Genomic DNA, 22,393 nt, shown 5'->3' on the forward strand with positions numbered 1-22,393 from the left:
GGTGAAAATACAGTGCATCCCTAGTTTTCATACTCACTCTTCCTCGAGACCGACCGGTCGTCCGAACAGCATCTCCAGGAAGCACTCCAGCAGCCCCTGTGAACCCTGGTGCTGGTACAGCTGATTGGCCAGCAGTGAGAAGCCGTGGTTCTTCAGGAACTTCTCCTTCTGCTCTTTCTGAGCGCGGCTGAAGTAGGCGTCCAGGAGCTACGGGAATACATGGACAGGTTTGTGTATCCAAGCATGACCGAGAGAAGACATTAAAATAAAGCTAATATCAATGGATCAGAGCAGCATATAAAGGGGATTATTAGTCAAAGCAGGGGTTCATCATATCAGATGAGATACGCAGACAGAGACTGTCAGTAATCAATCTTCATTTTACCACACTCTCCTTTGTGTCATATTCATGTTTTTGAAAATCTCACACTATAATGCCTTTGAAATGAAATAGTGAAGTAAAAACGTCAGCAAGAAGCAGAAGACTTTAAGCTGAGCATTTACAGCTGAAACAGAATATACTGTAGCTAACACCATATTCTTAGATTTTATTGGTTGGCATTCCTTCTAAAGCCTCCTTTCCACTGCACACGACAAACGACAAGCGGAAGTCATTCTTTCCAATGGAGAGCAGTCCGGGAGCTGCGTTGAGTTCCGATCATCTCCGTATGCGGAAAATTCAGATCCAAATTGAGCTGCGGATCCGTTTAAATATTTGAACTCCTGCAACTAGACCGTAGGCGACCTGCCGACCGGATATGATGTATTCCAGTGTTGTCCACGCAGATCCGTGCGCGCGAGATGAGAAATAGGAGTTTATTTGGTTTTGGAATTAAAAAAAGTCTATATTTATATATATATATATATATATATATATATATATATATATATATATATATATAAAACTTTTCTGTTCATAAATGTGAGAAAGTAATAAAAATATATATATTTAAATGTTGTCTCCACATTCCCTCCCATATTTTAGCGGTCTATGAGTTTCTAGTAATTATTCATCCATTAATTTCAGACACCGTGAGAATCAGCTTTTCCCCTGTGGTGCACGTGGACACTGAAAATACTGTGCGGCTGCCACAAGGGAGCGTATTCCGACAGTCCTATCCAAATGTTGTGTGCAGTGGAAAGGCGGCTTAACATCAAGAGGTGTAGTGAATTTGAGTTAATGGGTCAGTCTTATCACCATCTCTGCAGGTGCGTAATCTTGGTGTTCTCCTGGACTCCCAGCTTAGTCTGAAGCCTCATTTTAAACATTTATCTAAAACGGCCTTTTATCATCTTGGAAATATAGCCCGCTTACGTCTTTTCCTCTCGAGGCCTGATGCTGAAAGACTAGTCCAAGCTTTTATCACATCTTGCAACTCTCTGTTCGGAGGGTTACCAGCTAATTCTCTCAAGTTTTTATAATACATCCCAAATTCTGCTGCAGGTGTGTTGACGCATATATCATGTCAGTCTCACATCACTCCTATACTCCAACAGGGGCTGCTCACTGGCTGCCTGTCAAGTCTCGTATTGGTTTTAAGACATTGATTTTAACATATAAAGGGGTTCATGGTTCTGCTCCAGGTTACATTTGTGACTTGTTATCCATTTCCTCTGCCTCTCGCTGTCTACGCTCTGCCTCTGGTTCTACACTGTTTCAGCCTCGCTGCAAACTCCGCACCACGGGAGGCAGGGCGTTCTCTTTCCGTGTCCCCAAACTGTGGAATGCTCTTCCCACAAACATTAGGAATGCTGGTTCTTTGGATGGTTTTAAGAAGCTACTTAAAACTCATCGTTTTAGGACTGTTTTTAATTTGTGATATCTTTTATTCTTACTGTGTTTTTTACAGTATTATTTTTATTATTTTATTATATGCTTTGTTATTTTTACTTTCTTGTAAGCGCTTTGGGTTTTAGAAAAGCGCATTATAAATAAAATGTATTATTATTATTATTAATATCGAGTAATGGGCGGGGTTTATTTTTTGTGCTCCTCTCATCTTTCAAACTAAGCGTTAGAGGGGCGTGGCTAAGCATATTTCGCCCAATCCATCAAACCAATGTCACCAGGGAAAGACGCAAGTAGATGTGCGGATTCTGATTAAAGATTAGCAAGACAATACATTTTTTTTGTGAAATAACCTGCACTGATGAATCTTTTATATTAAGAAAATCCATGTGTGGATAATTCACAGATTTTTAATTTTAAAGTAACGCGTATGGGGTGACATGGTGGATCAGTAGTTAGCACTGTGGCCTCACAGCAAGAACGTTGCTGGTTCGAGTCCCGGTTGGGCCAGTTGTCATTTCTGTGTGGAGTTTGCATGTTTTCCCTGTGTTGGCGTGGGTTTCTTTCAGGTGCTCTGCTTTCCCCCACAGTCCAAACACATGCGCTATAGGGGAATAGATGAACTAAATTGGCCGTAGTGCATGAGGATGTGTGTGTGAATGAGTGTGTATGGATGTTTCCCAGTACTGGGTTGCAGGTGGAAGTGGTTCACTCCGCTGGGGCGAACCCCTGATGAATAAAGGGACTGAAGGAAAGAAAAAAGAATGAATGAAGACAAGTGAAAGTGTGCAGACCTTCATGACGCCCTGCTGGATGAGGGGAGACGGGTGGTTGACCAGAACGAGAAGAGCGTCAGGCTGGATGAGTTTGTCCATCACTTCCTCCAGCAGGAGGTCCGGCAGCAGAAGCAGAACTCCTCTCAGTAGATCATACAGACCACAGCAGATCAGCACCAGACAGTCCTCCGCACTGGACCTGAAGCATTCACCAAACACACATCGATCAACTCTGAGAAACTACCAGTCTGACAACCAAAACACTCACGTTTAGGTCTCAAGGGAAAACATTGTCCACTAATCTACACTATTTTAATGTTAATGTAATTTAATGTCTGTATATCTAGATGTTATTGTGATTAATTTGGTCTGAGTAAGAAGTGTTTGTGCTGGAGAAAAATCAAGTGTTATTTGCTTTGACGTCGTGGCTTCGTCTCCTCCATTGGTAGCAGAGCTCACGTTATGACCTGTGTAGCCTAGTTCACACTAGAGGATTTTAAGCCTGATTTGAGCCCGATTTGGAAGTTAACGAGCTCGCCGACAGATCGGGCTGTGATCGGGAAGAAATCTGCGTGTGCTCGGCGCTCGCTGCTCTTTAAGTGTGAACTACTGAACAACGCATCAACGAGGCTCGCTGACGCGTCGCCGACACTTCGCAGACGGAAATCCAACATTCAGCATGCTAAATATTCCAGAGCAGTCGGCCGACTCAACCCCACGTGTGGTCAGATGTAGTGACGAGCTACAGCCAATGAGAGAGCAGATCAGCACGAGCTGAATGCCTGTGTGTTCAGGAGCTCAGCAGAAACATCTGTGATTGGTCAGAATGAAGCAGTTGAAAGATTAGAGACGGGATATATCTTTAGTGCAGGAACAGCAATGATGAAAACGGGAAGCAATCAGCCATTAACTGAGGACTGAAGGAGACATTAAAGAGATGAAGCAAGCTTAAAATGAAGGCTAATATTACATTCATCTCCAAAATTCAGTGGCAGAAATTAGCATAATTAAAAAGTTTATTCATCACAGGGAATTTAAAAGAGCTGCCTGGAAAAATCACACACATCTAGAACAACTAAACACATCATGTCTGATGAATGCTGAATACGTGATTCACTCTGCTCACTTCTTTATTAGTAAGCACACTAGCTAGTCACTGCATAGCATCTGTCATATTTTTGTGCTGGAGACTAGGGATGCTTATTTTGGTTAATTTTGCCAACAGACATTGACCGAATATTAAGCGTTAACTGGTCAGAATAATATTAAATTACTATTTCATAAAAAAAAAAAAAAAAAAAAAAATTGACATGTTTATTTTATGTGACACTTTAAATATGCATTTTAACATACTGATTTATGTTAAAATGCAAACATATTAACAACAGAACATCTTCACACAGCTGCAGTGTTTCTAACAGCAAAGAAAACGAAATAAAAAGAATAAAATAAGTAGTCCTGCCCTAGATATGTTTCACTTAAATGACAAATTTAGATCACAAAATGAAAACACTGACTGAATGCTTTTTAAGAACCCGCATAGGCTGCTTGTCCAATCATATGTTTCTTTCTTCCGTCAAATAAACATATCAGGCTACCTCAAATCAATCGCTCCAGGGAAAACATGCATTTAATTACTGCTCCACTGTTAATCTTATATCACAAACCTCTGTCAACATTTTAATAGAAGTCCTTATTTTAAAGATTATGTCTTGAGCTTCTGATTTTACCTTAGAGCTTGTGTGCTTTTATTTCCTCTTTCACTCTTGGTTCATATGCGCGCGCTTCCTTTGATGAAAGATAATGGCGAGGCTCATATGTTAATTTTTTGTAAAGTAAAGTCTATTATTCACCGTATTCTCCGTGTACGAGTTGGCACAGCCGTTTGAATCTTTTTGGCTTCCGGTCTTTTTCATTTCCATTCATTTTTAGATGTTAAAAACAGCAATTAGCATCAGCACTGGTTTGGCATCAACTCGTCTGTCAAACTGTGACCAGCAATATTCTTCTTTCATTTTGCTTCTTTGGCAAAATATGTCTGTAGGTGTTGCACATGTTACCTTCCCCCAAGTTAACAAATATGTGTTGCATTTATGCAGCCAAACTTTCAAAAAAATACTTTGTTTATTGTTTAACTGATATCATCAATCGGTTAAAAGCGCACACTTTCGGTTAACAGTGAATCGGTTATTATGAGCATCCCTACTGGAGACAAAAATATACTCTTTTAAAATTCATATATTTAATAACCTTAATCAAAGTAGCTTTCCTTCCTTCTTAAATTATATCTTTTATTTCTTTATATCTTCACAACCAATCAACAAATGGTGTTTTTAAAGTCACTATGATTTTTTAGGTTGTTTTTTTTTTTTAATAAACAAAGAATAATTTCAAAAAAATATTTCACATTGTCTTTATGGGGTATTGCGTGTAGAATTTTGAGCAAATAAATGAATTTAATTCACATTGGAATAAGGCTGTATGATGAAAAATGTGAAAAAAGTGAATCGCTATAAACACATTCCGGATGCACTGTACATATAAAAATAAGAAGAATAAATGTTGATTTCAAGGCAGCTTTAACCCTCGTGTACGGTTCAAATTGACTCATTACATTGGTGGCTGTTTTGCCCCATTGACTTCCATCATAATCACATTTTCTGATTGCAAAGCCATGACAGCATATAATCATGCATTCTTGATTGCTGCTGGTTTTCCCTGTTGGGAAGAGGTACAAATGGTAATTTTGTAAAAAATTTCTAATTTGTAAATTCTCCCAGAGTGTTTGATTGAATTTTCGAGGTAGTTTCCTAAAATACGTGTCCAAATAAGATTTGTCCGCAATGATCATTCCATTTGTTAGCTAAGCTTCCTGTAACATTAACATATGCATATATAAGCATCAGAGTAAATCGTGTTTGCTACTCAAGGGAGGAAACACTATTGTTTACAATAGAACTCCAATGTAGTATTTTTGTCATGTAGCCGAATCTCTGCTGTGGAGTAGATTTCATGAAACGCCAGCAGTGAACTCTTATGAAAAGATGTTCATGCTCTTTCTGCCAGTGAGTGAGGGAGCAAAACAACAACAGCTTGTGTGAGACTATTTTGTTGCATATGCACTGGACTTTTTTTGTGCTCAAATAAATCATTCGTACTATACAGTACGTTTCTGCCTATTATTTTACAGTTATTAGTGGTATGTAAAATAACTAAAACAGTTGTTAGAAACCTTCATCAGACTGCTTCCCCACAAACAAGGAGAGGAAGAAAATCACAAGACATTGTTTCAGAAAAATAATTCCAGAAGTTTCATTTTGCATGATATTAGCATCAAATTCAAAACATTTCCTCAGGAGAAGTGTAGCTTTTGACCCATTGCTTTTCTGTGCTGCTCTAGGACAAATTTCACATATTTTTTTATGAAATAATAAAAAGTTTAGTGCGGTGCAATTTTTTATACATTACTTAAGCATCTATAACTTTTTTCACTTTGAGCATTATAAACTCTAGATGATGGATAATAAAGCCCAGAGTGTCTTCTTTCTAAAGATACATAAACTGTGAATGTAGACCAAATTATTCAGCAACTGAATAATTCTAGTTTGAGAAGGTCATTTTTGAGAAAGTGTCTCTGACCGTGAGGGAAAGAAGGACACCGATATAGTCTCGGAAAACTTTTTACAGGAATCTCATTTTGCACCTTCATCAAATTTGAAATATAAACTCATAAGACACTTGAATTTTAAGTCATATTTTTTCTAGGACATCACATTAGTGTTCTCCTGTGTTTGTATATGGAAATACAAATATTGAACACAATACAGTTTTTTTCCTCATGACTTCATAATGTATAGCTTTTTATATTTTTAACATGTAACTTCCCGTTTTACCACAGTAAAGCTCAAAGTGTCTTCTTTCCAATGATGCCTAATTTGTGTTTGTAGCATACTGGAGTCAGGAACTGTTACTAATTAAATTTAGGTAGGTGTAAATCCCCAAAATTGAGTGCTGGCTAACAGGTTAAACACAGAGAAAGACGTGGCCAAATGGAGACACAAAGGGTTAATCAAATCATGTATTTTTTGGGATTCAATATTGAAGAAAAGATCTGTTGCTACTGTACGACAACATGAAATCCTACCTGTCATTACTGGAGTCTGCTTTGCTGTGTCGGTCGTAGCCGGGTGAGTATGTGTAGCTCTCCCAGTCGTCAGGTGGAGCGGCGCGGTCAGCAACGGTGGGCCAGCGTGCAATAGTCAGAGAGCCGTTCTGCGCAGGAAAAGCCAAACCCAGACTGGCCAGATTACTGTGGCTCCTCTGGAAAGACTGGATTCCTTTCAGGCTGTCTGGTCGGCGTGGGGCTTCTTCGCTGGTCCAGTCGAAATGCTCTTCTGACTCCACTGGGCTTCCCGCGGGCCCGTCCTGCTCCTCCTCTACACTGATAGAAGGTGTTCGGTTTCCCATAATGCTCCCCTCTTCATCAGCGCCTGCGATGGGAGAATCACAAATGGTCTTTGCTGATTCGCAGCTGCTGAGGAGCTGCTCGTCTCCAGCCCGCTTCAGGGTCTCTGTGCTGCCCAGGGCCTGCTGGGTACTGAGAGATGCTCCTCCTTCAGGTTCTGTGGTTCCCGTCACACGTCCATGGGTAACACGGGGCGTCAGGGCTGGAGAGGAGTGTGGTGATGGGCCAGTGCTTCGGGGCCGCAGGGACAAATCGTCTTCATGCTCTATAGAGGACGTATGGCGTACTGTGTGGGGGGGGAACAAATATTTTAGTTTACTCTAATAGCACTGCATTCAAAATCAAATCCTTCCATAATATTTACACAACCTGACAAAAAAGTATTGCCGCTTTTAGGAACACAAACAATAAGTTGACTTCTTGTTGATCATTTGGTATCAGAAGTGGCTCATATGAAAGGTAAAGGCCTCTAGATTTTGCTTATTTGAGCACAATAAAATCTGATCATGTCTTGATTTTGACTGATTTGATTAGGACAGTAAGGTCTGACTCTGCTTAGACTAAAGTGTCATCACTGAACAGAAATAATGTCCAGTATAGAATATAAAGTCCTGCTGCAGTGGAGACAGAATGAATATTGTGTCTGACTCCATCATGAGCTTGGAGGACTGCATCCATACATCTCTGACATGACTCACATCACTGATTAATAAAGTCATCTGGAATGAAGAAGAAAGCGTTCCTGCAGGACTCCCAGAGCTCATCAAGACTCTTTGTGTTCATCTTCAATGCCTCCTCCTTCATTTTAGCTCAGTCATGCTCAATAATGTTCATGTCTGGTGACTGGGCTGGCCAATCCTGGAGCAGCTTGACCTTCTCTGCTTTCAGGAGCTTTGATGTGGAGGCTGAAGTATGAGCAGGAGCGCTATCCTGCTGGAGAATTGTCCCTCTCCTGTGGTTTGTAATGTAATGAGCAGCACAAATGTCTTGATACCTCAGGCTGTTGATGTTGATCATCCACTCTGCAGATCTCTCGCACACCCCATACTGAATGACCCCAAACCATTGTTTCCTTCACCAAACTTGACTGATTTCTGTGAACATCTTGGCTCTATGCTGGTTCCAGAAGGTCTTCTGCAGTATTTGTGATGATTGAGATGCAGATCAACAGATGATTCATGGGAAAAATCCACCTTCTGACACTTTCACAACAAGAAGTCAAGTTATTATTTGTTGCTCTTACAACTGGGTCCATGACAAGACTTCTGTCAGGTAGTGGACATAGGGTGAAACACATTACTGAATCTTTCAAATCTCAACTCCAGGATTGTTTATAGCACAATAACTGCATTATTATTCAGCTCTAATATGCTAAGTGCTACTTCAAGCCATGATGACATTATGATATTACAGACAAAAAGTATGTGTTGTAATTGATCTGCTCTCGTCATGCATTTCAGAGATTAACATCATCAGTGCTGTAGAGCCACACAAGGACATTTTCTCTGAATAACACTAGTTATACGTCAGAATGAGTGAGCAGGAACATTTTTCTGATTTTGACCTTCTCTTGAATAGCTGCATTATCATCAGAGAACGGCTTGGAGTTGATGATTTAGAGCAGGGGTCACCAACGCTGTTCCTGGAGAGCTACCTTGCTGCACATTTCAGTCCCAGCCCTCATCAAACACACCTGTTTGTAATTATCAAGTGCTGCTTTAGGTACTATTAATTGGTTCAGGTGTGTTTGATCAAGGTTGGGACTGAATTCTGCAGGAAGGGGTTGGTGACCAGGAACAGGGTTGGTGACCCCTGATTTAGAGTCTGCTGTTTTAATGCTGTTGTGGCGCTGAGGTTTGCGTGTTGCATTACTGTACCTTCAGCAGGCATCTCAGTGAAGACAGTGGGAGACAGTGAGACCACTGAGCTGCAGGCGGATTTCCCTCCACTGCTGGAGTGTCGCAGGTACATCATGGACTGGACCTTCTCCTGGTACAGCTTACCATCTCATTGAAGAACATAGAAAAATTGTGATCATTTAAATGTTATTGTTTAACGCCATGTCAACAACCTGCTTGCTTTTCTGAAATGTTTAATATTAGCTACGCTTTTGTCAGAATAACATTAGTACTGCAACAAATACTAATATAAACAGTACATATATTTAGTTAAAGTTATTAATAAGCAAAAACTAGTTGTTTGTTAAGTTAAAAGCCTCTAGCGAGAATCGCACCTTAAAATACAATGTGACCATACGCAGATATAGACAGATAGAACAATAGATAGATAGATAGATAGAACGATGGATGGAAGGATGGATGGATGGATGGATGGACAGACGGACGGATAAATAAATGAATAGATAGATAGATGGATGGATAGATGCATGGATGGATGGACGAGCAGACAGACAGACAAACTGATAAATAGATAGATAGACAGACAAACAGACAGACAGACAGACAGATAGATGGATGGATGCATGGATGGATGGATAGATGCATGGATGCATGGATGGATGCATGGACGGATGCATGGACGGACGGATGGACGGACAGACAGACGGACAGACAGACAGACAGATGAATAGATGGATAGATAGATAGATAGATAGACAGACAGACAGACAGATGGATAGATGGATAGACAGACAGACAGACAGACAGACATACAGACGGATAGATAGATAGATAGATAGATAGATAGATAGATAGATAGATAGATAGATAGATAGATAGATAGATAGATAGATAGATAGATAGATAGATAGATAGATAGATGATGGATAGATGGATAGATAGATGGATGGATAGAATGATAGAACGATAGATAGCACAATAGAACGATGGATAGATGGATGGATGGATGGATGGATAGATGGATGGATGGATGGATGGATGGATGGATGGATGGATGGATAGAGGATAGATAGATGGATGGATGGATGGATAGATGATAAATGGATGGATGGATGGAACGATAGATAGAACAATAGAACGATGGATGGATGGATAGATGATAGATAGATGGACGGATGGATGAACGGATGGATGGACAGTTAAACATTCTGCTAATCATCTGCTTTTGTGCTCAGAGATTAGTTTTGAACATGTTTGCTCACCGATGTGCAGAGAGAAGTAAAAGCTGGTCGGCGTGTGGCACACGTAAGTGTTGGTCGGGGGGTGAACGGCTAACAGGAAATTATAAACCAGCCGCAGCAGATCCATATCTGGAGGAGACCCCAAAACCTCCTGGATGATTTTGACGAAGGAGAGGCAGACCTCCTGTGGGATGGAGGTCAGGTACTCGTCCCGATGCTCCTATCAGAATAAATAAAGACGAGTTTAGAAAACCACACACATGCTGAACTCTTCTTCCCTGCATTAAGTGCAATCTTTCTGTTTTCTTTTGTTTTCAGCTGTGGGTAAAACCTTAGTTGAAGTAACAATTCACAGGCTTTATTACCTGCCTGTTATTAAGATATTAACTGTTTATTAGCACTTAGACTGCAAAAAAGTTGGTGTCTTGCTTCTAGTCCGAATAAAATTGTTAAATAAAGAAGCATTTTCTAAACAAGTAAAAAACATTGTTTTGTTTTCAGAAATAATGTTAAAATTTAGTGATGTTTTACTTAAAACAAGCAAAATAATCTGCAAATGGGGGAAGCCATTTATTCTTATTTAAATGCAAATACAAGACAATTGAATTGAAGGGATTTTGCTCAACCGATTGGGTAAGGAATTCAGAATTCGTACTTCCGGTTTGAAACGATTTTTTGAAGCTGCGTCACGGCCAAGAGATCGTGATTTCCAGCGTGTAGACTGGACATCTTTACCTGATAGTACCGTATTACGTCTCCAAGTGTGCTGCATTAATGCATGAGTAGGACTTAGTTCAAACCAATCAGCGTGTTCTATTGCGCATTAATATTCATTAATGTTACAGTGTTCAGTCGGCAGAGAGACGCCACGTTGTGTTGGCAAAACAAGCGTGAAGTGTTTCTTTAATAATTTGCTGAGGTGAAGGTTTTGTTTTCATTTTCTCTCTATGAGAGCGCAGCTGGACTCATGTGTGGATTACAGTGCACGCGACGATCGACAACAATACGTGTCTAAGGAACATTGTTTACCCGAGAGCTTTTCTCATCTGGAAATGGTGAGATCCGGATTTGCTGCTCTACTTCTCTTAATAAAGACGCGGCTCTAGTTGCTGTCCATTGTTCTGTCTCTACAGATTTGGTAACTGAGCGACCAGTGCTCTTTGTTTATTCAGATGTTTATTCAACTATTACACCGAGTGTAAACATGTTAGCACCAGAACCAAACTTACTGTTGTGTAGGATTTTCACCGCTACTTTCTGACGCTACCTGCCGTGTGCATCTAAGTTTCCGGGAAATGCTGAAGTTTTTTTCTCTCATTCGCCGTGCGGTATCAAACATTGCATGAAAAATACACGCTTAGAGCAGCTCCTCGAATCAAATATCTCGTTTGTCACAAGGGACATGAATGAAATTCCTGAATGAAAGAGCCAAACTGCAGTCAAAGTCCACCATTTAATAATTAGGCAAATAATTTGATAACTGATGTCCATGTAAACACAGTCACTTTCTCCCCTGTGTGTGTGTGTTTTGACTCTGAAAATCAGCATGTGCCTAAATCGACACTCCCATATCATCCCTCTTTTGCTCCTACGACACTCCCCCCTAAACAGAGCTGGACACGCCCACTTTCCTGACTTTTTTCAAAGAAGAGGTGTGAAAACACCCTGCTGAAACAAGGGGGTTTCATGGCCCTTTAATATCTTTATAGACCATTTCAATGTGGTCATGTCATTGGCCCATGAACATTTCCTGCTTGTTATCAAACTATTTCATAACTGTAACAAGGCGATTCAGGCCCCGTTTACACTAGTGCGTTTTAGATCGTTAGTAAAAACGATCCGCGTCCACACTAGCGTTTCACCTAGCGTCTCTGAACATATCTCTGTCCACACTACGCCACCAAAACCATATATCACGTGACCATTCGCGCACTCTGGGCATGCGCGTTCTAGAATAAACAGGAAGCATGCGTCTCGCTCAGCATTTAGTTATTGTTAGTCAACAAACGCCGGTTGAACATTAAACACGATGGCAAAGAAAGCAAGAGAGGTATTTTTGTGGACAGATGATGAGGTCGAGGTGTTACTAAACATACCAAATGAATAACTGCACAATGGCGCCTAAAACAGACAATAGTGCAAACAACGCTCCCATTTCTGTGTCCATGTTGTTGTTTACAGTACTGTCTTCCGGTAGCGTTAAAGCCATGTGTTAGAGTCATCTGATAGGGACTTGACGAATAAGGGAAGGATACGCAATGACACAAAAGCCCCAATCAGGTAGCGAATCTCAGCAGCCCAACCTCCGTTTTCAGATGTCTTCGTTTCCCTCATCCACACTGAAACGGAGCAGCAGCGTTTCAGAATGAAAACGGCCTCTTCAGCATTTTCAAAATGCTCTGTTTTCGGAGCTCGAGAACTCCGACATAGTGTGGACGGATGGTGTAACCCAGGGGTCTCAAACTCGCGGCCCGCGGGCCATTTGCGGCCCTCAGTGCAATATTTTGTGGCCCGCGCCGACCGCTGTACACTGACAGAATCAGCGGAGCGGGGAGAGAGAGCGCTCCCCGCTCCGCTGATTCTATCCGTACACAGCGCACTTGTCACTCAATGTGCGTTGTCGCGCGCGTTCTGATCAGCGGTGTTATCGCGCGCTTACTGAAGGGCGGGACCGAGGGTGTGTCGCATCGCGGGGGCACTTTTGATCATTTTGGAAGGGCACTTTCTATGCAAGACTAAAAAGGGCATGTGCACTGCACAGGTTGAGCCCTATGTGCGCATGCATCTTATATATATTATCAGTCTGATCTCACGAGAAAACGTAAGTATTTTACGTTTTGCCAGTTTAGTGGCTAATTCGTACGAATTCGTACGAGTTCAGTCGTACGACATGGTACGATTTTTAAAAGGAGGCGTGGCACCAGACACCACCCCTAACCCCAACCGTCATTGGGGGATAAGCAAATCGTACTAAATTGTACGAATTAGATCGTACGAATTCATACGAATTAGCCACTAAATGAAAAAGTTACGAATTGCCGTGAGATTGTGTTGATATTATAGGTAGATACAGACTGGTACAGACTGATGTGACTGGAGTGGGGTGGGGGTGTTTTATTTATACATATATACGCCTTTTTTTTAGGTGAGGGAATGGAAGTTTTGAGTGAGTTCCCCCACTTTTTTCCCTAGGACTTCAATAAGTCAAAGTACAGGTCTAGACTTAATGATGATCATCTTCAAGCCATACTGAGGGTCTCAACTGCTTCCGCTCTAAAGCCAGATGTGGTTCAGATTTGTGAGAAGAAGCGCTGCCAAGTCTCTGGCAGCAAGGAGTAGGCAAAAGATGCCATGTTCAGAAGAACTGTTCATAATCTTCACTCAATGTTCTATTAATGTTCAGGACACTTCATGTTCAGAAGAAATAATTAAAACTGTTAATAATGACATTTGAGGACTTTTTTTTGTGAAATCCCTTATGCGGCCCAGCCTCACCCAGACTTTGGCCCCCAGGTAAATTGAGTTTGAGACCCCTGGTGTAACCGTAGCAAAACTTATGCGTTTTAAAACGAAAGCGCATTAGTGTAAACGGGGCCTCAGTCAGAACTTAATGTTCAAACAGCTGTCATAACATAATTTATCAATATGTGGATTCTCGGAAGCTATACAAATTAAACATGTAAAAAAGGAAATACGTTGTCTACATCCCTCAAAATGGTCTATAGAAGCTTTGAATGTAAATATTGGGAGTCAATAAGACGTCTTATATGAGAGCGATCAGAATTCTGGTAGTTCCAGTGTTAAATATGTTTAACAGCATTCTGAATTGGTTGTTTTTTCATAATACTTCTCCATTGGTTGATTGATGTGATGCATCCTTTCTGATGTAATTAACCTCAAGAGTTAGTCTGTGAAGTAACGTTCTCACCTGAAGCACCTGGCAGGCGAGCAGAAAGCGATGAACCACCTGAGCTTTCAGAAGCTGTCGAATGTTGAACATCTGCTGAGGATGACGAACCCGGATGAGGATCTCTAAAGCTGTGAGCAGCGTCTCCCACACACCACACTATCACAACACACACACAGCACAGTCATTATGAAGATCACTATATAAAGCACAACACACATGTACCGTACGCTTACCTGAGCTTTGGCCCATATCTTCCAGTCCAGCAATATTTCAGAAAGCAGTCTGAGATCTTGCACCACCACAGTGGATTCAGCATCCAGATGGAACTGTCCGTCTTCTCCTATCGTCAGGATGGAGCCGCTACAGCAGCCGTCTAACAGCGTCTAGCACAGCACACGCACACAGGCACATACATTTGTTCAAAATCAGCGTGCAGTTGGGACAGGGTGCATATTTCTAACAGATTGTTTGGGGGAAAATAGAGTGAAAAAAGAATAAAATAATCTGTCAGTCTGCCTTAATGGTGAAAACCAGCAGGGTGTGCTATTCAGTAAAAGCACAGTAATGTAGCAGGGCTATTATAGTTCAATAAAAGCATTGTTGTTCCTTTAAATACAATATTAACATTTGTTGAAATTAAATATATATTAAAGGGGACCTATTTTGCAAAAATGACTTTTTTTTAAAGGGTTTAAACACAGCAAATATATCCAGCCTCGAATAGTAAAATGAATTAATTGTATTTATTATAATCAGACTTGATAGAAACAGTCTGCAGAAACACTTTGACTGACATTCTCCCTTTGTACGTGTCATCAGAGGGGGAAAGCTCCGCCCACTAGCGACCATCTCTCCCTCATTAGCATAAACACACGATTGTGTCTGCCTTTATAATTTTGAATCTGCCACAGAGGCATTTGTAGCCCCGCCCTCTTTTATAAAGAGCGCAATCTCATTTGAATTTAAAGTGACAGTCACCAAAACACCACAATTAGGATCAAAGCCTAAAAGGGTCAGTTTCAGAGAGCTAGACAAAATTATCTGTGGTATTTTGAGCTGAAACTTCAAATGCACACTCTAGGGACATCAGAGATTATATCTTGTAAAAAGAGGCAGAACAGATCCTCTTTAAGAAAGAAAAGTTCAGCTCGTTTCCAATAGATTTCATTTAGTTTAACACTGTACTAAAAAACTAAACACAGGTCAGGGCTCAACAATAAGGACTGCCCGGTGGCCCAGGGCTAGCGTGAGAGACACTTGGGACAGTAGACCGCATCATTATGGCCTGATTGGGACAGTGCTGCCTTGCCACTAACATTTAACTTGTCTGTGACTATTTGTCAATTGCGTGCACTTTAAGTTTGTGCTTTTAGGTCTTTACACGCTACCTTCTCTGTAATGTCGTAAACAACATATTACTTTCCGGTTCCTCTTATCTGATGGATTTGACCATGCTATTTTTTTTTGTAACCTGGTAACAACCAGTACAGCGTAGAAACAGCAACATAGCAGCAATATCAAATTATAAGGCTAAAAGAAAATGTCTTCTAACGTCTTGGCAGTAGACATTTACATGGGAACAACACGACAAAATAAAAATTAAGTGAGCAAGTTTGCCGTCAGTTTGACAAGTCAGCCACCTTTTGTTAAATAATTTCAAACCACAATAAAATACCTCCACATTTTCCATACTGCTCTTTTTGTTTGCATAACACTTTTATTACAGTTTTTTTTAAAGTATTGAAATTCTAGATTCATAGACTTTATTTTTGACACATTATTTAAAATATGTGGCTTAAAAATAGCCATTAACTTCCCTTTTTTTTTTTTTTTTTGGTGGGGCCAGTTAAAATTTTGGCAGGGCAGGTAAAACTCTAAACCACTTGCCCGATCGGACCAGTAGAAAAAATCTGTAGCGTTGAACCCTGCAGGTAAAAGCTATTTTACAGAAAAAAAAGAAAAAAAAAAAAATATATATATATATATATATATATATAATTAAAATTATTAATAGAACTGCATTTGTATGGTACTAAAATAACACTGGCACAGATGTAATATAAACTTTTTTTTTGGTATTTGTAAATATAATGGATTCTGTTTACCAAGAAATTACTGCTGCAGTATTTATGCTTCAAATTTTCAAATTCAATTTTTTGATCAAATTCTTTTCTTTGATCCAAAATATGTTTTAAAATAATTTTTAATTATTTTTAATTAATTACAGCTGAAGTCGAATTATAAGCCCAGCTTTTTAAATCTGAATTCTTTTTTTTATTCTTTTAAATATATATATATATATATATATATACACACACACACATACACATTATATATATATATATATATATATATATATATATATATATATATATATATATATATATATACATACATTATATATATATATATATATATATATATATATATATATATATATATATATATATATATATATATATATAATTATTTAACATTTTTAAATAAAATAAAAATTTATTAAATTTTAAATAATTTTCCAATTTTTAAAAAAAATATAACAGCTTTAACAACTAATTTCTAATAACTCCTTTATTTTTTCCTTTATTAATTTCCCCTTACTTTATTTATCAGGGGTCGCCACAGCAGAATGAACCGCCAACTTATTTAGCTTATGTCACGGGGAGAACATGTAAGCTCCACACAGAAAAGCCAACTGGCCCAGCGACCTTCTTGCTGTGAGGCGACAGTGCTAACCATCCATCTTTTCCATGAGCACAGTACATAATATTTGACTGGATATTTTTCTAGATACTAGCATTGACATAAAGGCTTAACTCGGTTATTATGTTAAATAAACAAGTCAATTTAATTAGGCAAGTCCTTGTATAACAGTGGTTTGTTCTGCAGACCCAGAATAAATATCCTAAAGGAGGCTAATAATATTGTTCTTAAAATTGTTATTAAAAATTAAAAACAGTGACGACGTGGTGGCGTAGTGGGTAACGCTCTTGCCTCGGCTGGGTCAGTTGGTCTTTTCTGTGTGGAGTTTGCATGTTCTCCTAAATTGTCTATAGTGTATGTGTGTGAATGAGAATGTATGGGTGTTTCCCAGTGATGGGTTGCAGCTGGAAGGGCATACGCTGCGTAAAACATATGCTGGATAAGTTGGCGGTTCATTCCGCTGTGGCGACCCCAGATTAATAAAGGGACTAAGTCGAAAAGAAAATGAATAAATAAATGAAAATTTAAAACAATATAAACTATTCCAGCCAAACAAAAAGAAATAAGACTTTCCCCAGAAGAAACAATATTATAGCAAATACTATAAAACATCATTTGGGAATATTTGAAAAACAAAAATAAACATTTTACAGAACATCCCACTAATTATTTTGACTTCAACTGTACATTACGTTTTAATTACAGGACCTACAATTGCTAATAATCAAATAACATGCACACTATAATTGTATAGCATGTAGATGCAATGTAACTTAAATTCAACAAACAGACCATCAAAATTAAGCCTATATTCACAACTGCTTAATTTTTAATAAACAGCAATTTCCCCACTCTGTACTCACTTTTATATAATCACTAAGAGAATTGTATTTGGCATGTAATCTACATCTGACATGCTAAAACTCACCTTTAGGATGTGATATCCCACAATGCACTTGGGTTTGATAAGCACCTGGTGAATCATGGAATAACCGTGATAACACTCCATCTCATGAGTGCGATGCTGATTGTTTTTAACCAGAGACAGAAGCACCTGCAGCGCCAGAGCTTGGGTTTTCTCACAGTCACACAACTCCACCGCCTACGAGAGAGACAGACAGGATTAAGCAATTATTCAGCTGCTCCTGATGCTAAATGCACTCAAATACACCACATTAGAAGAGGGAAGTGCTGTTTTCATCTCGACTTTCAAACACAGAACAGAGAAAGCCTCAGAAAACAACACTTTTGTTATGATGCTTATTAATAAAGGCTGCAACAGAACATGACGTGCTCCAAACTGAACAACCTAAATTAACTCAATCCTTCAGGATCAAATACTATAATTAATTATTTATTTATTGGCAGAATTCTGGGATCAGACCCAGGACTGAGCATCTGTTGGTGTTTTAATTAGAACTGCTCCACAGTTTTTTTGGTCACCACATATCCTACTAAAAAAACATATAGGGTTTCATTAATGCACTAACTAACATCAACTAAAAATGACAAATACTTGTACAGCATTTAACCATAGCTCATTATGTATTAATGCATCATTAAAATACAAATTAATTCTTGTTAACAGTAGTTAATGCACCGTGAGTTAAGAAGAACTAACAATGAACAGTTGTATATTAATTAACTAACGTTTACGACATTTAATACTGTAATTAATGTATCCTTCATTATTTGGTTGTGTTAGTAAATACATTAACTAATGCAACCTTATTGTAAAGTGTTGTTTTTCAGCAAAATGGGTGCTGGCAGATATATAGATATGTACACTCACAGGCCACTTTATTAGGTACACTTTACTAGTACCAGGTTGGACCACTTTTGCTTTCAGAACTGCCTTAATCCTTCATGGCAGAGATTCAACAAGATACTGAACATATTCCTCAGGGATTTTGCTCCATATTGACATGATAGCATCACACAGTTGCTGCAGATTTGTCGGCTGCACATCCATGATGCCAATCTCCCGTTCCACCACATCCCAAAGCTGCTCTATTGGATTGAGATCTGGTGACTGTGGAGGCCATTTGAGTACAGTGAACTCATTGTCATGTTCAAGAAACCAGTCATGGTGCGTTATCCTGCTGGGAGTAGCCAACAACAATACTCCGGTAGGCTGTGGCGCTGACACAATGCTCAGTTGGAACTAATAAGCCCAAAGGGTGCCAAGAAAATCTCCCCCACACCGTTACACCACCACCACAATATAATGTGCTGATACAAGGCAGGATGGATCCATGCTTTCATGTTGCTGATACCAAATTCTGAGCCGAGCATCTGAATGTGTCAGCAGAAATGGAGACTCATCAGAGCAGCAACGTTTCTCCAATCTTCTATTGTCCCGTTTTGGTGAGCCTGTGTGAATTGTAGCCTCAGTTTCCTGTTCTTAGCTGACAGGAGCGGCACCCGGTGTGGTCTTCTGCTGCTGTAGCCCATCCGCCTCAAGGTTGGACGTGTTGTGTGTTCAGAGATGCTCTTCTGCAGACCTCGGTTGTAACGAGTGCTTATTTGACTTACTGTTGCCTTTCTATCAGCTGGAACCAGTCTGGCCATTCTCCTCTGACATCTGGCCTCATCAACAAGGCATTTGCTCCCACAGAGCTGCCGCTCACTGGATATTTCCTCTTTTTCAGACCATTCTCTGTAAACCCTAGAGATGGTTGTGCGTGAAAATCCCAGTAGATCAGCAGTTTCTGAAATACTCAGACCAGCCCGTCTGGCACCAACAACCATGCCACGTTCAAAGTCACTTAAATCCCCTTTCTTCGCCATTATGATGCTCAGTTTGAACTGCAGCAGATCGTCTTGACCATGTCTACATGCCTAAATGCACTGAGTTGCTGTCATGTGATTGGCTGATTAGAAATTTGCGTTAGCAAGCAGTTGGACAGTGTGTACCTAATAAAGTGGCCAGTAAGTGTGCATGTGATAACTTAATAATGCCGCTTCATATTTTGTAAGAACAGAAAGTTCAAAACAACTCCTATTTTAAGCAGTAATGTTTTTACTTTTTCTTTTGTTTTAAAGAGCCCATATTATGGGTTTTTGAAAATTCCCCTCCATGTAGTGTGTAACACAGCTCTAAGTGAAGTGAAGTATCCAGCTAAGGCTTAAATCTGTAAGAATACAGTGTTTAAAACTGTTGATTCATCTATAAAAGAGTCGAATCATAGTGCTTCAAACGAGTCGCCTTGATACCGACTCATTAGGTGTTTCGCCATGACGTACGAACGAAACAAAGTTTTTCACGTGCACGCGCAAACCCGGGAGATTTCAAACCTGAGGCCCCGCCCTCTGACGCAGTAACCCAGACACACACACACACACACACACAAACACACGCACACCCACAAACACACGCACACAAACATGCCGGTCGATTGAAGTCACACTGCAGATGGATATATTGAGTCTCTACCCAAAGATGAAACATCAGCATTATAACCAAGCAGTTGGAAACTTCTGGAAGCTACATGCTACAAAGAATACTTCATCTGAGTTTGTTAAAGGAAGGATCAGTAAAGAGTAACTGATGGACGTCAGGATGGGTTTCTTCCTACATTTCTCAAGTGTAAGTACGTGCGGTTAAAGTTGTTGCCTCGTTTACTCTAGCTTGCAAATGTATTTAGTTGTGATTTGTTACTTGTAACCGCGTGTACTGTATCAGGTTAACTGGATATATTATCTTATCGCGTGCAAAGTCACGTTAAAAACGCGACGCGTGCTGTTTGTTTATGGAGCTCCGTGCTAGAGTTCTGCTCCCGCGATTTATTCGGAAATGTATTCCCGCGCCGCAGAAATCTGGCGCGGGGAGAGAGAGAGAGAGAGAGCGAGAGAGAGCGAACGAACGAACGAGCTTTGTGTACTTTGTGCTGTGTGTGACTGTATACTGGGTGATATTTGGTTGTGTTCTCCGCTCTAGCGGGACCGGGCGCGGCGGGCAGAAAACGGAGCGGGTTCTCAGGCTAAAACCTGGCGGGTGCGGGCTGAAGCGGGAGCGTTGTCATCCGGAGGTGTGTGTGTGTTTTTGTGTGTGTGTGGTATGGCGAGTACACGACTGTCTCCTTCGTTCGGTTATCCGTGGCACTATCCACTGGCCATAGTGTGGCAGCTAAAGTCCACGCCTACACTATCGAGCGTGTATGAACTGTGATTACTTTTTAAATTGCTGATTAGCTATTGGCCATTTCCCTCTCTGACTGAAGGCAGTCGACCAATCGCGACAGACTGTCATCGGTCCAATCAGCGCAGATTAGCTCCGCGCTAAGGAGGGGTTTGGGAACAAATGAATCACTGGACGATTCATACAGGAGTCGCTGGGATAATTAGATAAAAATAAATGCAGATTATAAGACCATGAAAGTGTTTTTTGACCTTGCATGCATATTAGACTGTTGTTGGAGACCCTTACAACCAAGATATGACCTTATTTCATGTATAATATGGGCTCTTTAAGCAGTTGAGTGTACTCTTGGTGAACTGGACATTTGTTTTAAAATAGTAAAATGTGCTTCTTAATAGTGTTCTTGATATAATTGTAAGAATGAGAAAAACACAAGGCTACTGTTAATAGATGTCTGAAGGAACACGCTGTACAAAAGAACATCCTGACCAAAAATACAATTATGTATGAGTAAAAGACACATTACACTGCCTGCAAAAATACCCCAAAAACCTGTATTGGAAATAAGAAGGTGATGCTGAATACATATTCATATTGTTCCTGTAATATATGTATGTTTGTCTTTATAGTACATGTTTTTAGGGCAGCAGTATCTCCAGCAGAAAAGGAGCTTCCACATCAAAAGGTGCTGGTCAGTGCACGATTCAGCAAACATCGCTTATACATAAACATGCAAGCCTGCTGTAGAGCTGAACACTGCAGTGGCTGACTTTATTTCCACAGAAAAGAATATCAAAGATGCCTTTACAAGCTGTAAAGAAATCTGTGTTTTTGAAACTATTGAAGACAGCAAGTGGTCAATCATTTATTTTCATTATTTAGCCTGACATGTTTACTGCTCCAAAACAAATTCAATGCTTCCTAAAATAAAATATTTTTTTGTGTTCAATAGGAATAAAAGTTGTTGTTTTTACCAAGACATTAAAAAAAAGAACATATTATAGAGCTGTGATCGCTATCTTTCGCTATTTTTATTAATGTCATCATAGCTTCAGAATCATTTACCAGCCCATGCCTAACATAGGGTGCACTCACACTACGCTGTCCGAACCATGCTCTGTGCTTTGTTGGAAGAAGTTGGAAGTTGGAAGTTTGTCACACCCATTACAGGTTTTTCAGTCTCTGCTGAAGAGCTGATCAACTGAATCAGGTGTGTTTGGTTAAGGAAACATGGAAATGTGCAGAGCTTGTGGTCCCCCAGGAACGTGGTTGAGAAACACTGTCCTAGACTGTGGTTCAACTGGGGTTTGGCATGGTAGGCTTGTAGTGCGAGCGCAAAACTGAAGACATGAAGTCACATTTAAGGGACTGTTACATATGGATTTATTAATCATTCTTACATTTTAATATACACAAACTAACATAGTTTATTAAAGGGCCATGACACCCCCTACTTTCGGATCAGGTCTACCTCAGAATGTTTTCAAAAGATGCATGATAATGGGCGTG

The 22,393-nt window shown here is 39.9% G+C and overlaps 1 protein-coding gene across 6 annotated transcripts in view; it reads right to left on the bottom strand.

The window, feature by feature from the left end:
• The window catches only part of lyst (lysosomal trafficking regulator), a 192,206-nt gene that overhangs the window by 61,986 nt on the left and 107,827 nt on the right, over nucleotides 1–22,393 (bottom strand). For all 6 annotated transcript variants that reach the window (XM_021472744.3, XM_068218743.2, XM_073920308.1 and 3 more), the window contains 8 exons: nucleotides 17,672–17,845; nucleotides 14,274–14,423; nucleotides 14,059–14,196; nucleotides 10,152–10,350; nucleotides 8,908–9,036; nucleotides 6,710–7,316; nucleotides 2,584–2,764; nucleotides 38–207 (listed from right to left, as the gene is read on the bottom strand). In XM_021472744.3, the coding sequence (XP_021328419.1) occupies nucleotides 38–207; nucleotides 2,584–2,764; nucleotides 6,710–7,316; nucleotides 8,908–9,036; nucleotides 10,152–10,350; nucleotides 14,059–14,196; nucleotides 14,274–14,423; nucleotides 17,672–17,845 (1,748 nt within the window). The remainder of the gene's footprint in view (nucleotides 1–37; nucleotides 208–2,583; nucleotides 2,765–6,709; nucleotides 7,317–8,907; nucleotides 9,037–10,151; nucleotides 10,351–14,058; nucleotides 14,197–14,273; nucleotides 14,424–17,671; nucleotides 17,846–22,393) is intronic.

The sequence above is a fragment of the Danio rerio genome, chromosome 13, assembly GCF_049306965.1.
Source record: "Danio rerio strain Tuebingen ecotype United States chromosome 13, GRCz12tu, whole genome shotgun sequence".
Taxonomy (NCBI): Eukaryota; Metazoa; Chordata; class Actinopteri; order Cypriniformes; family Danionidae; genus Danio; species Danio rerio.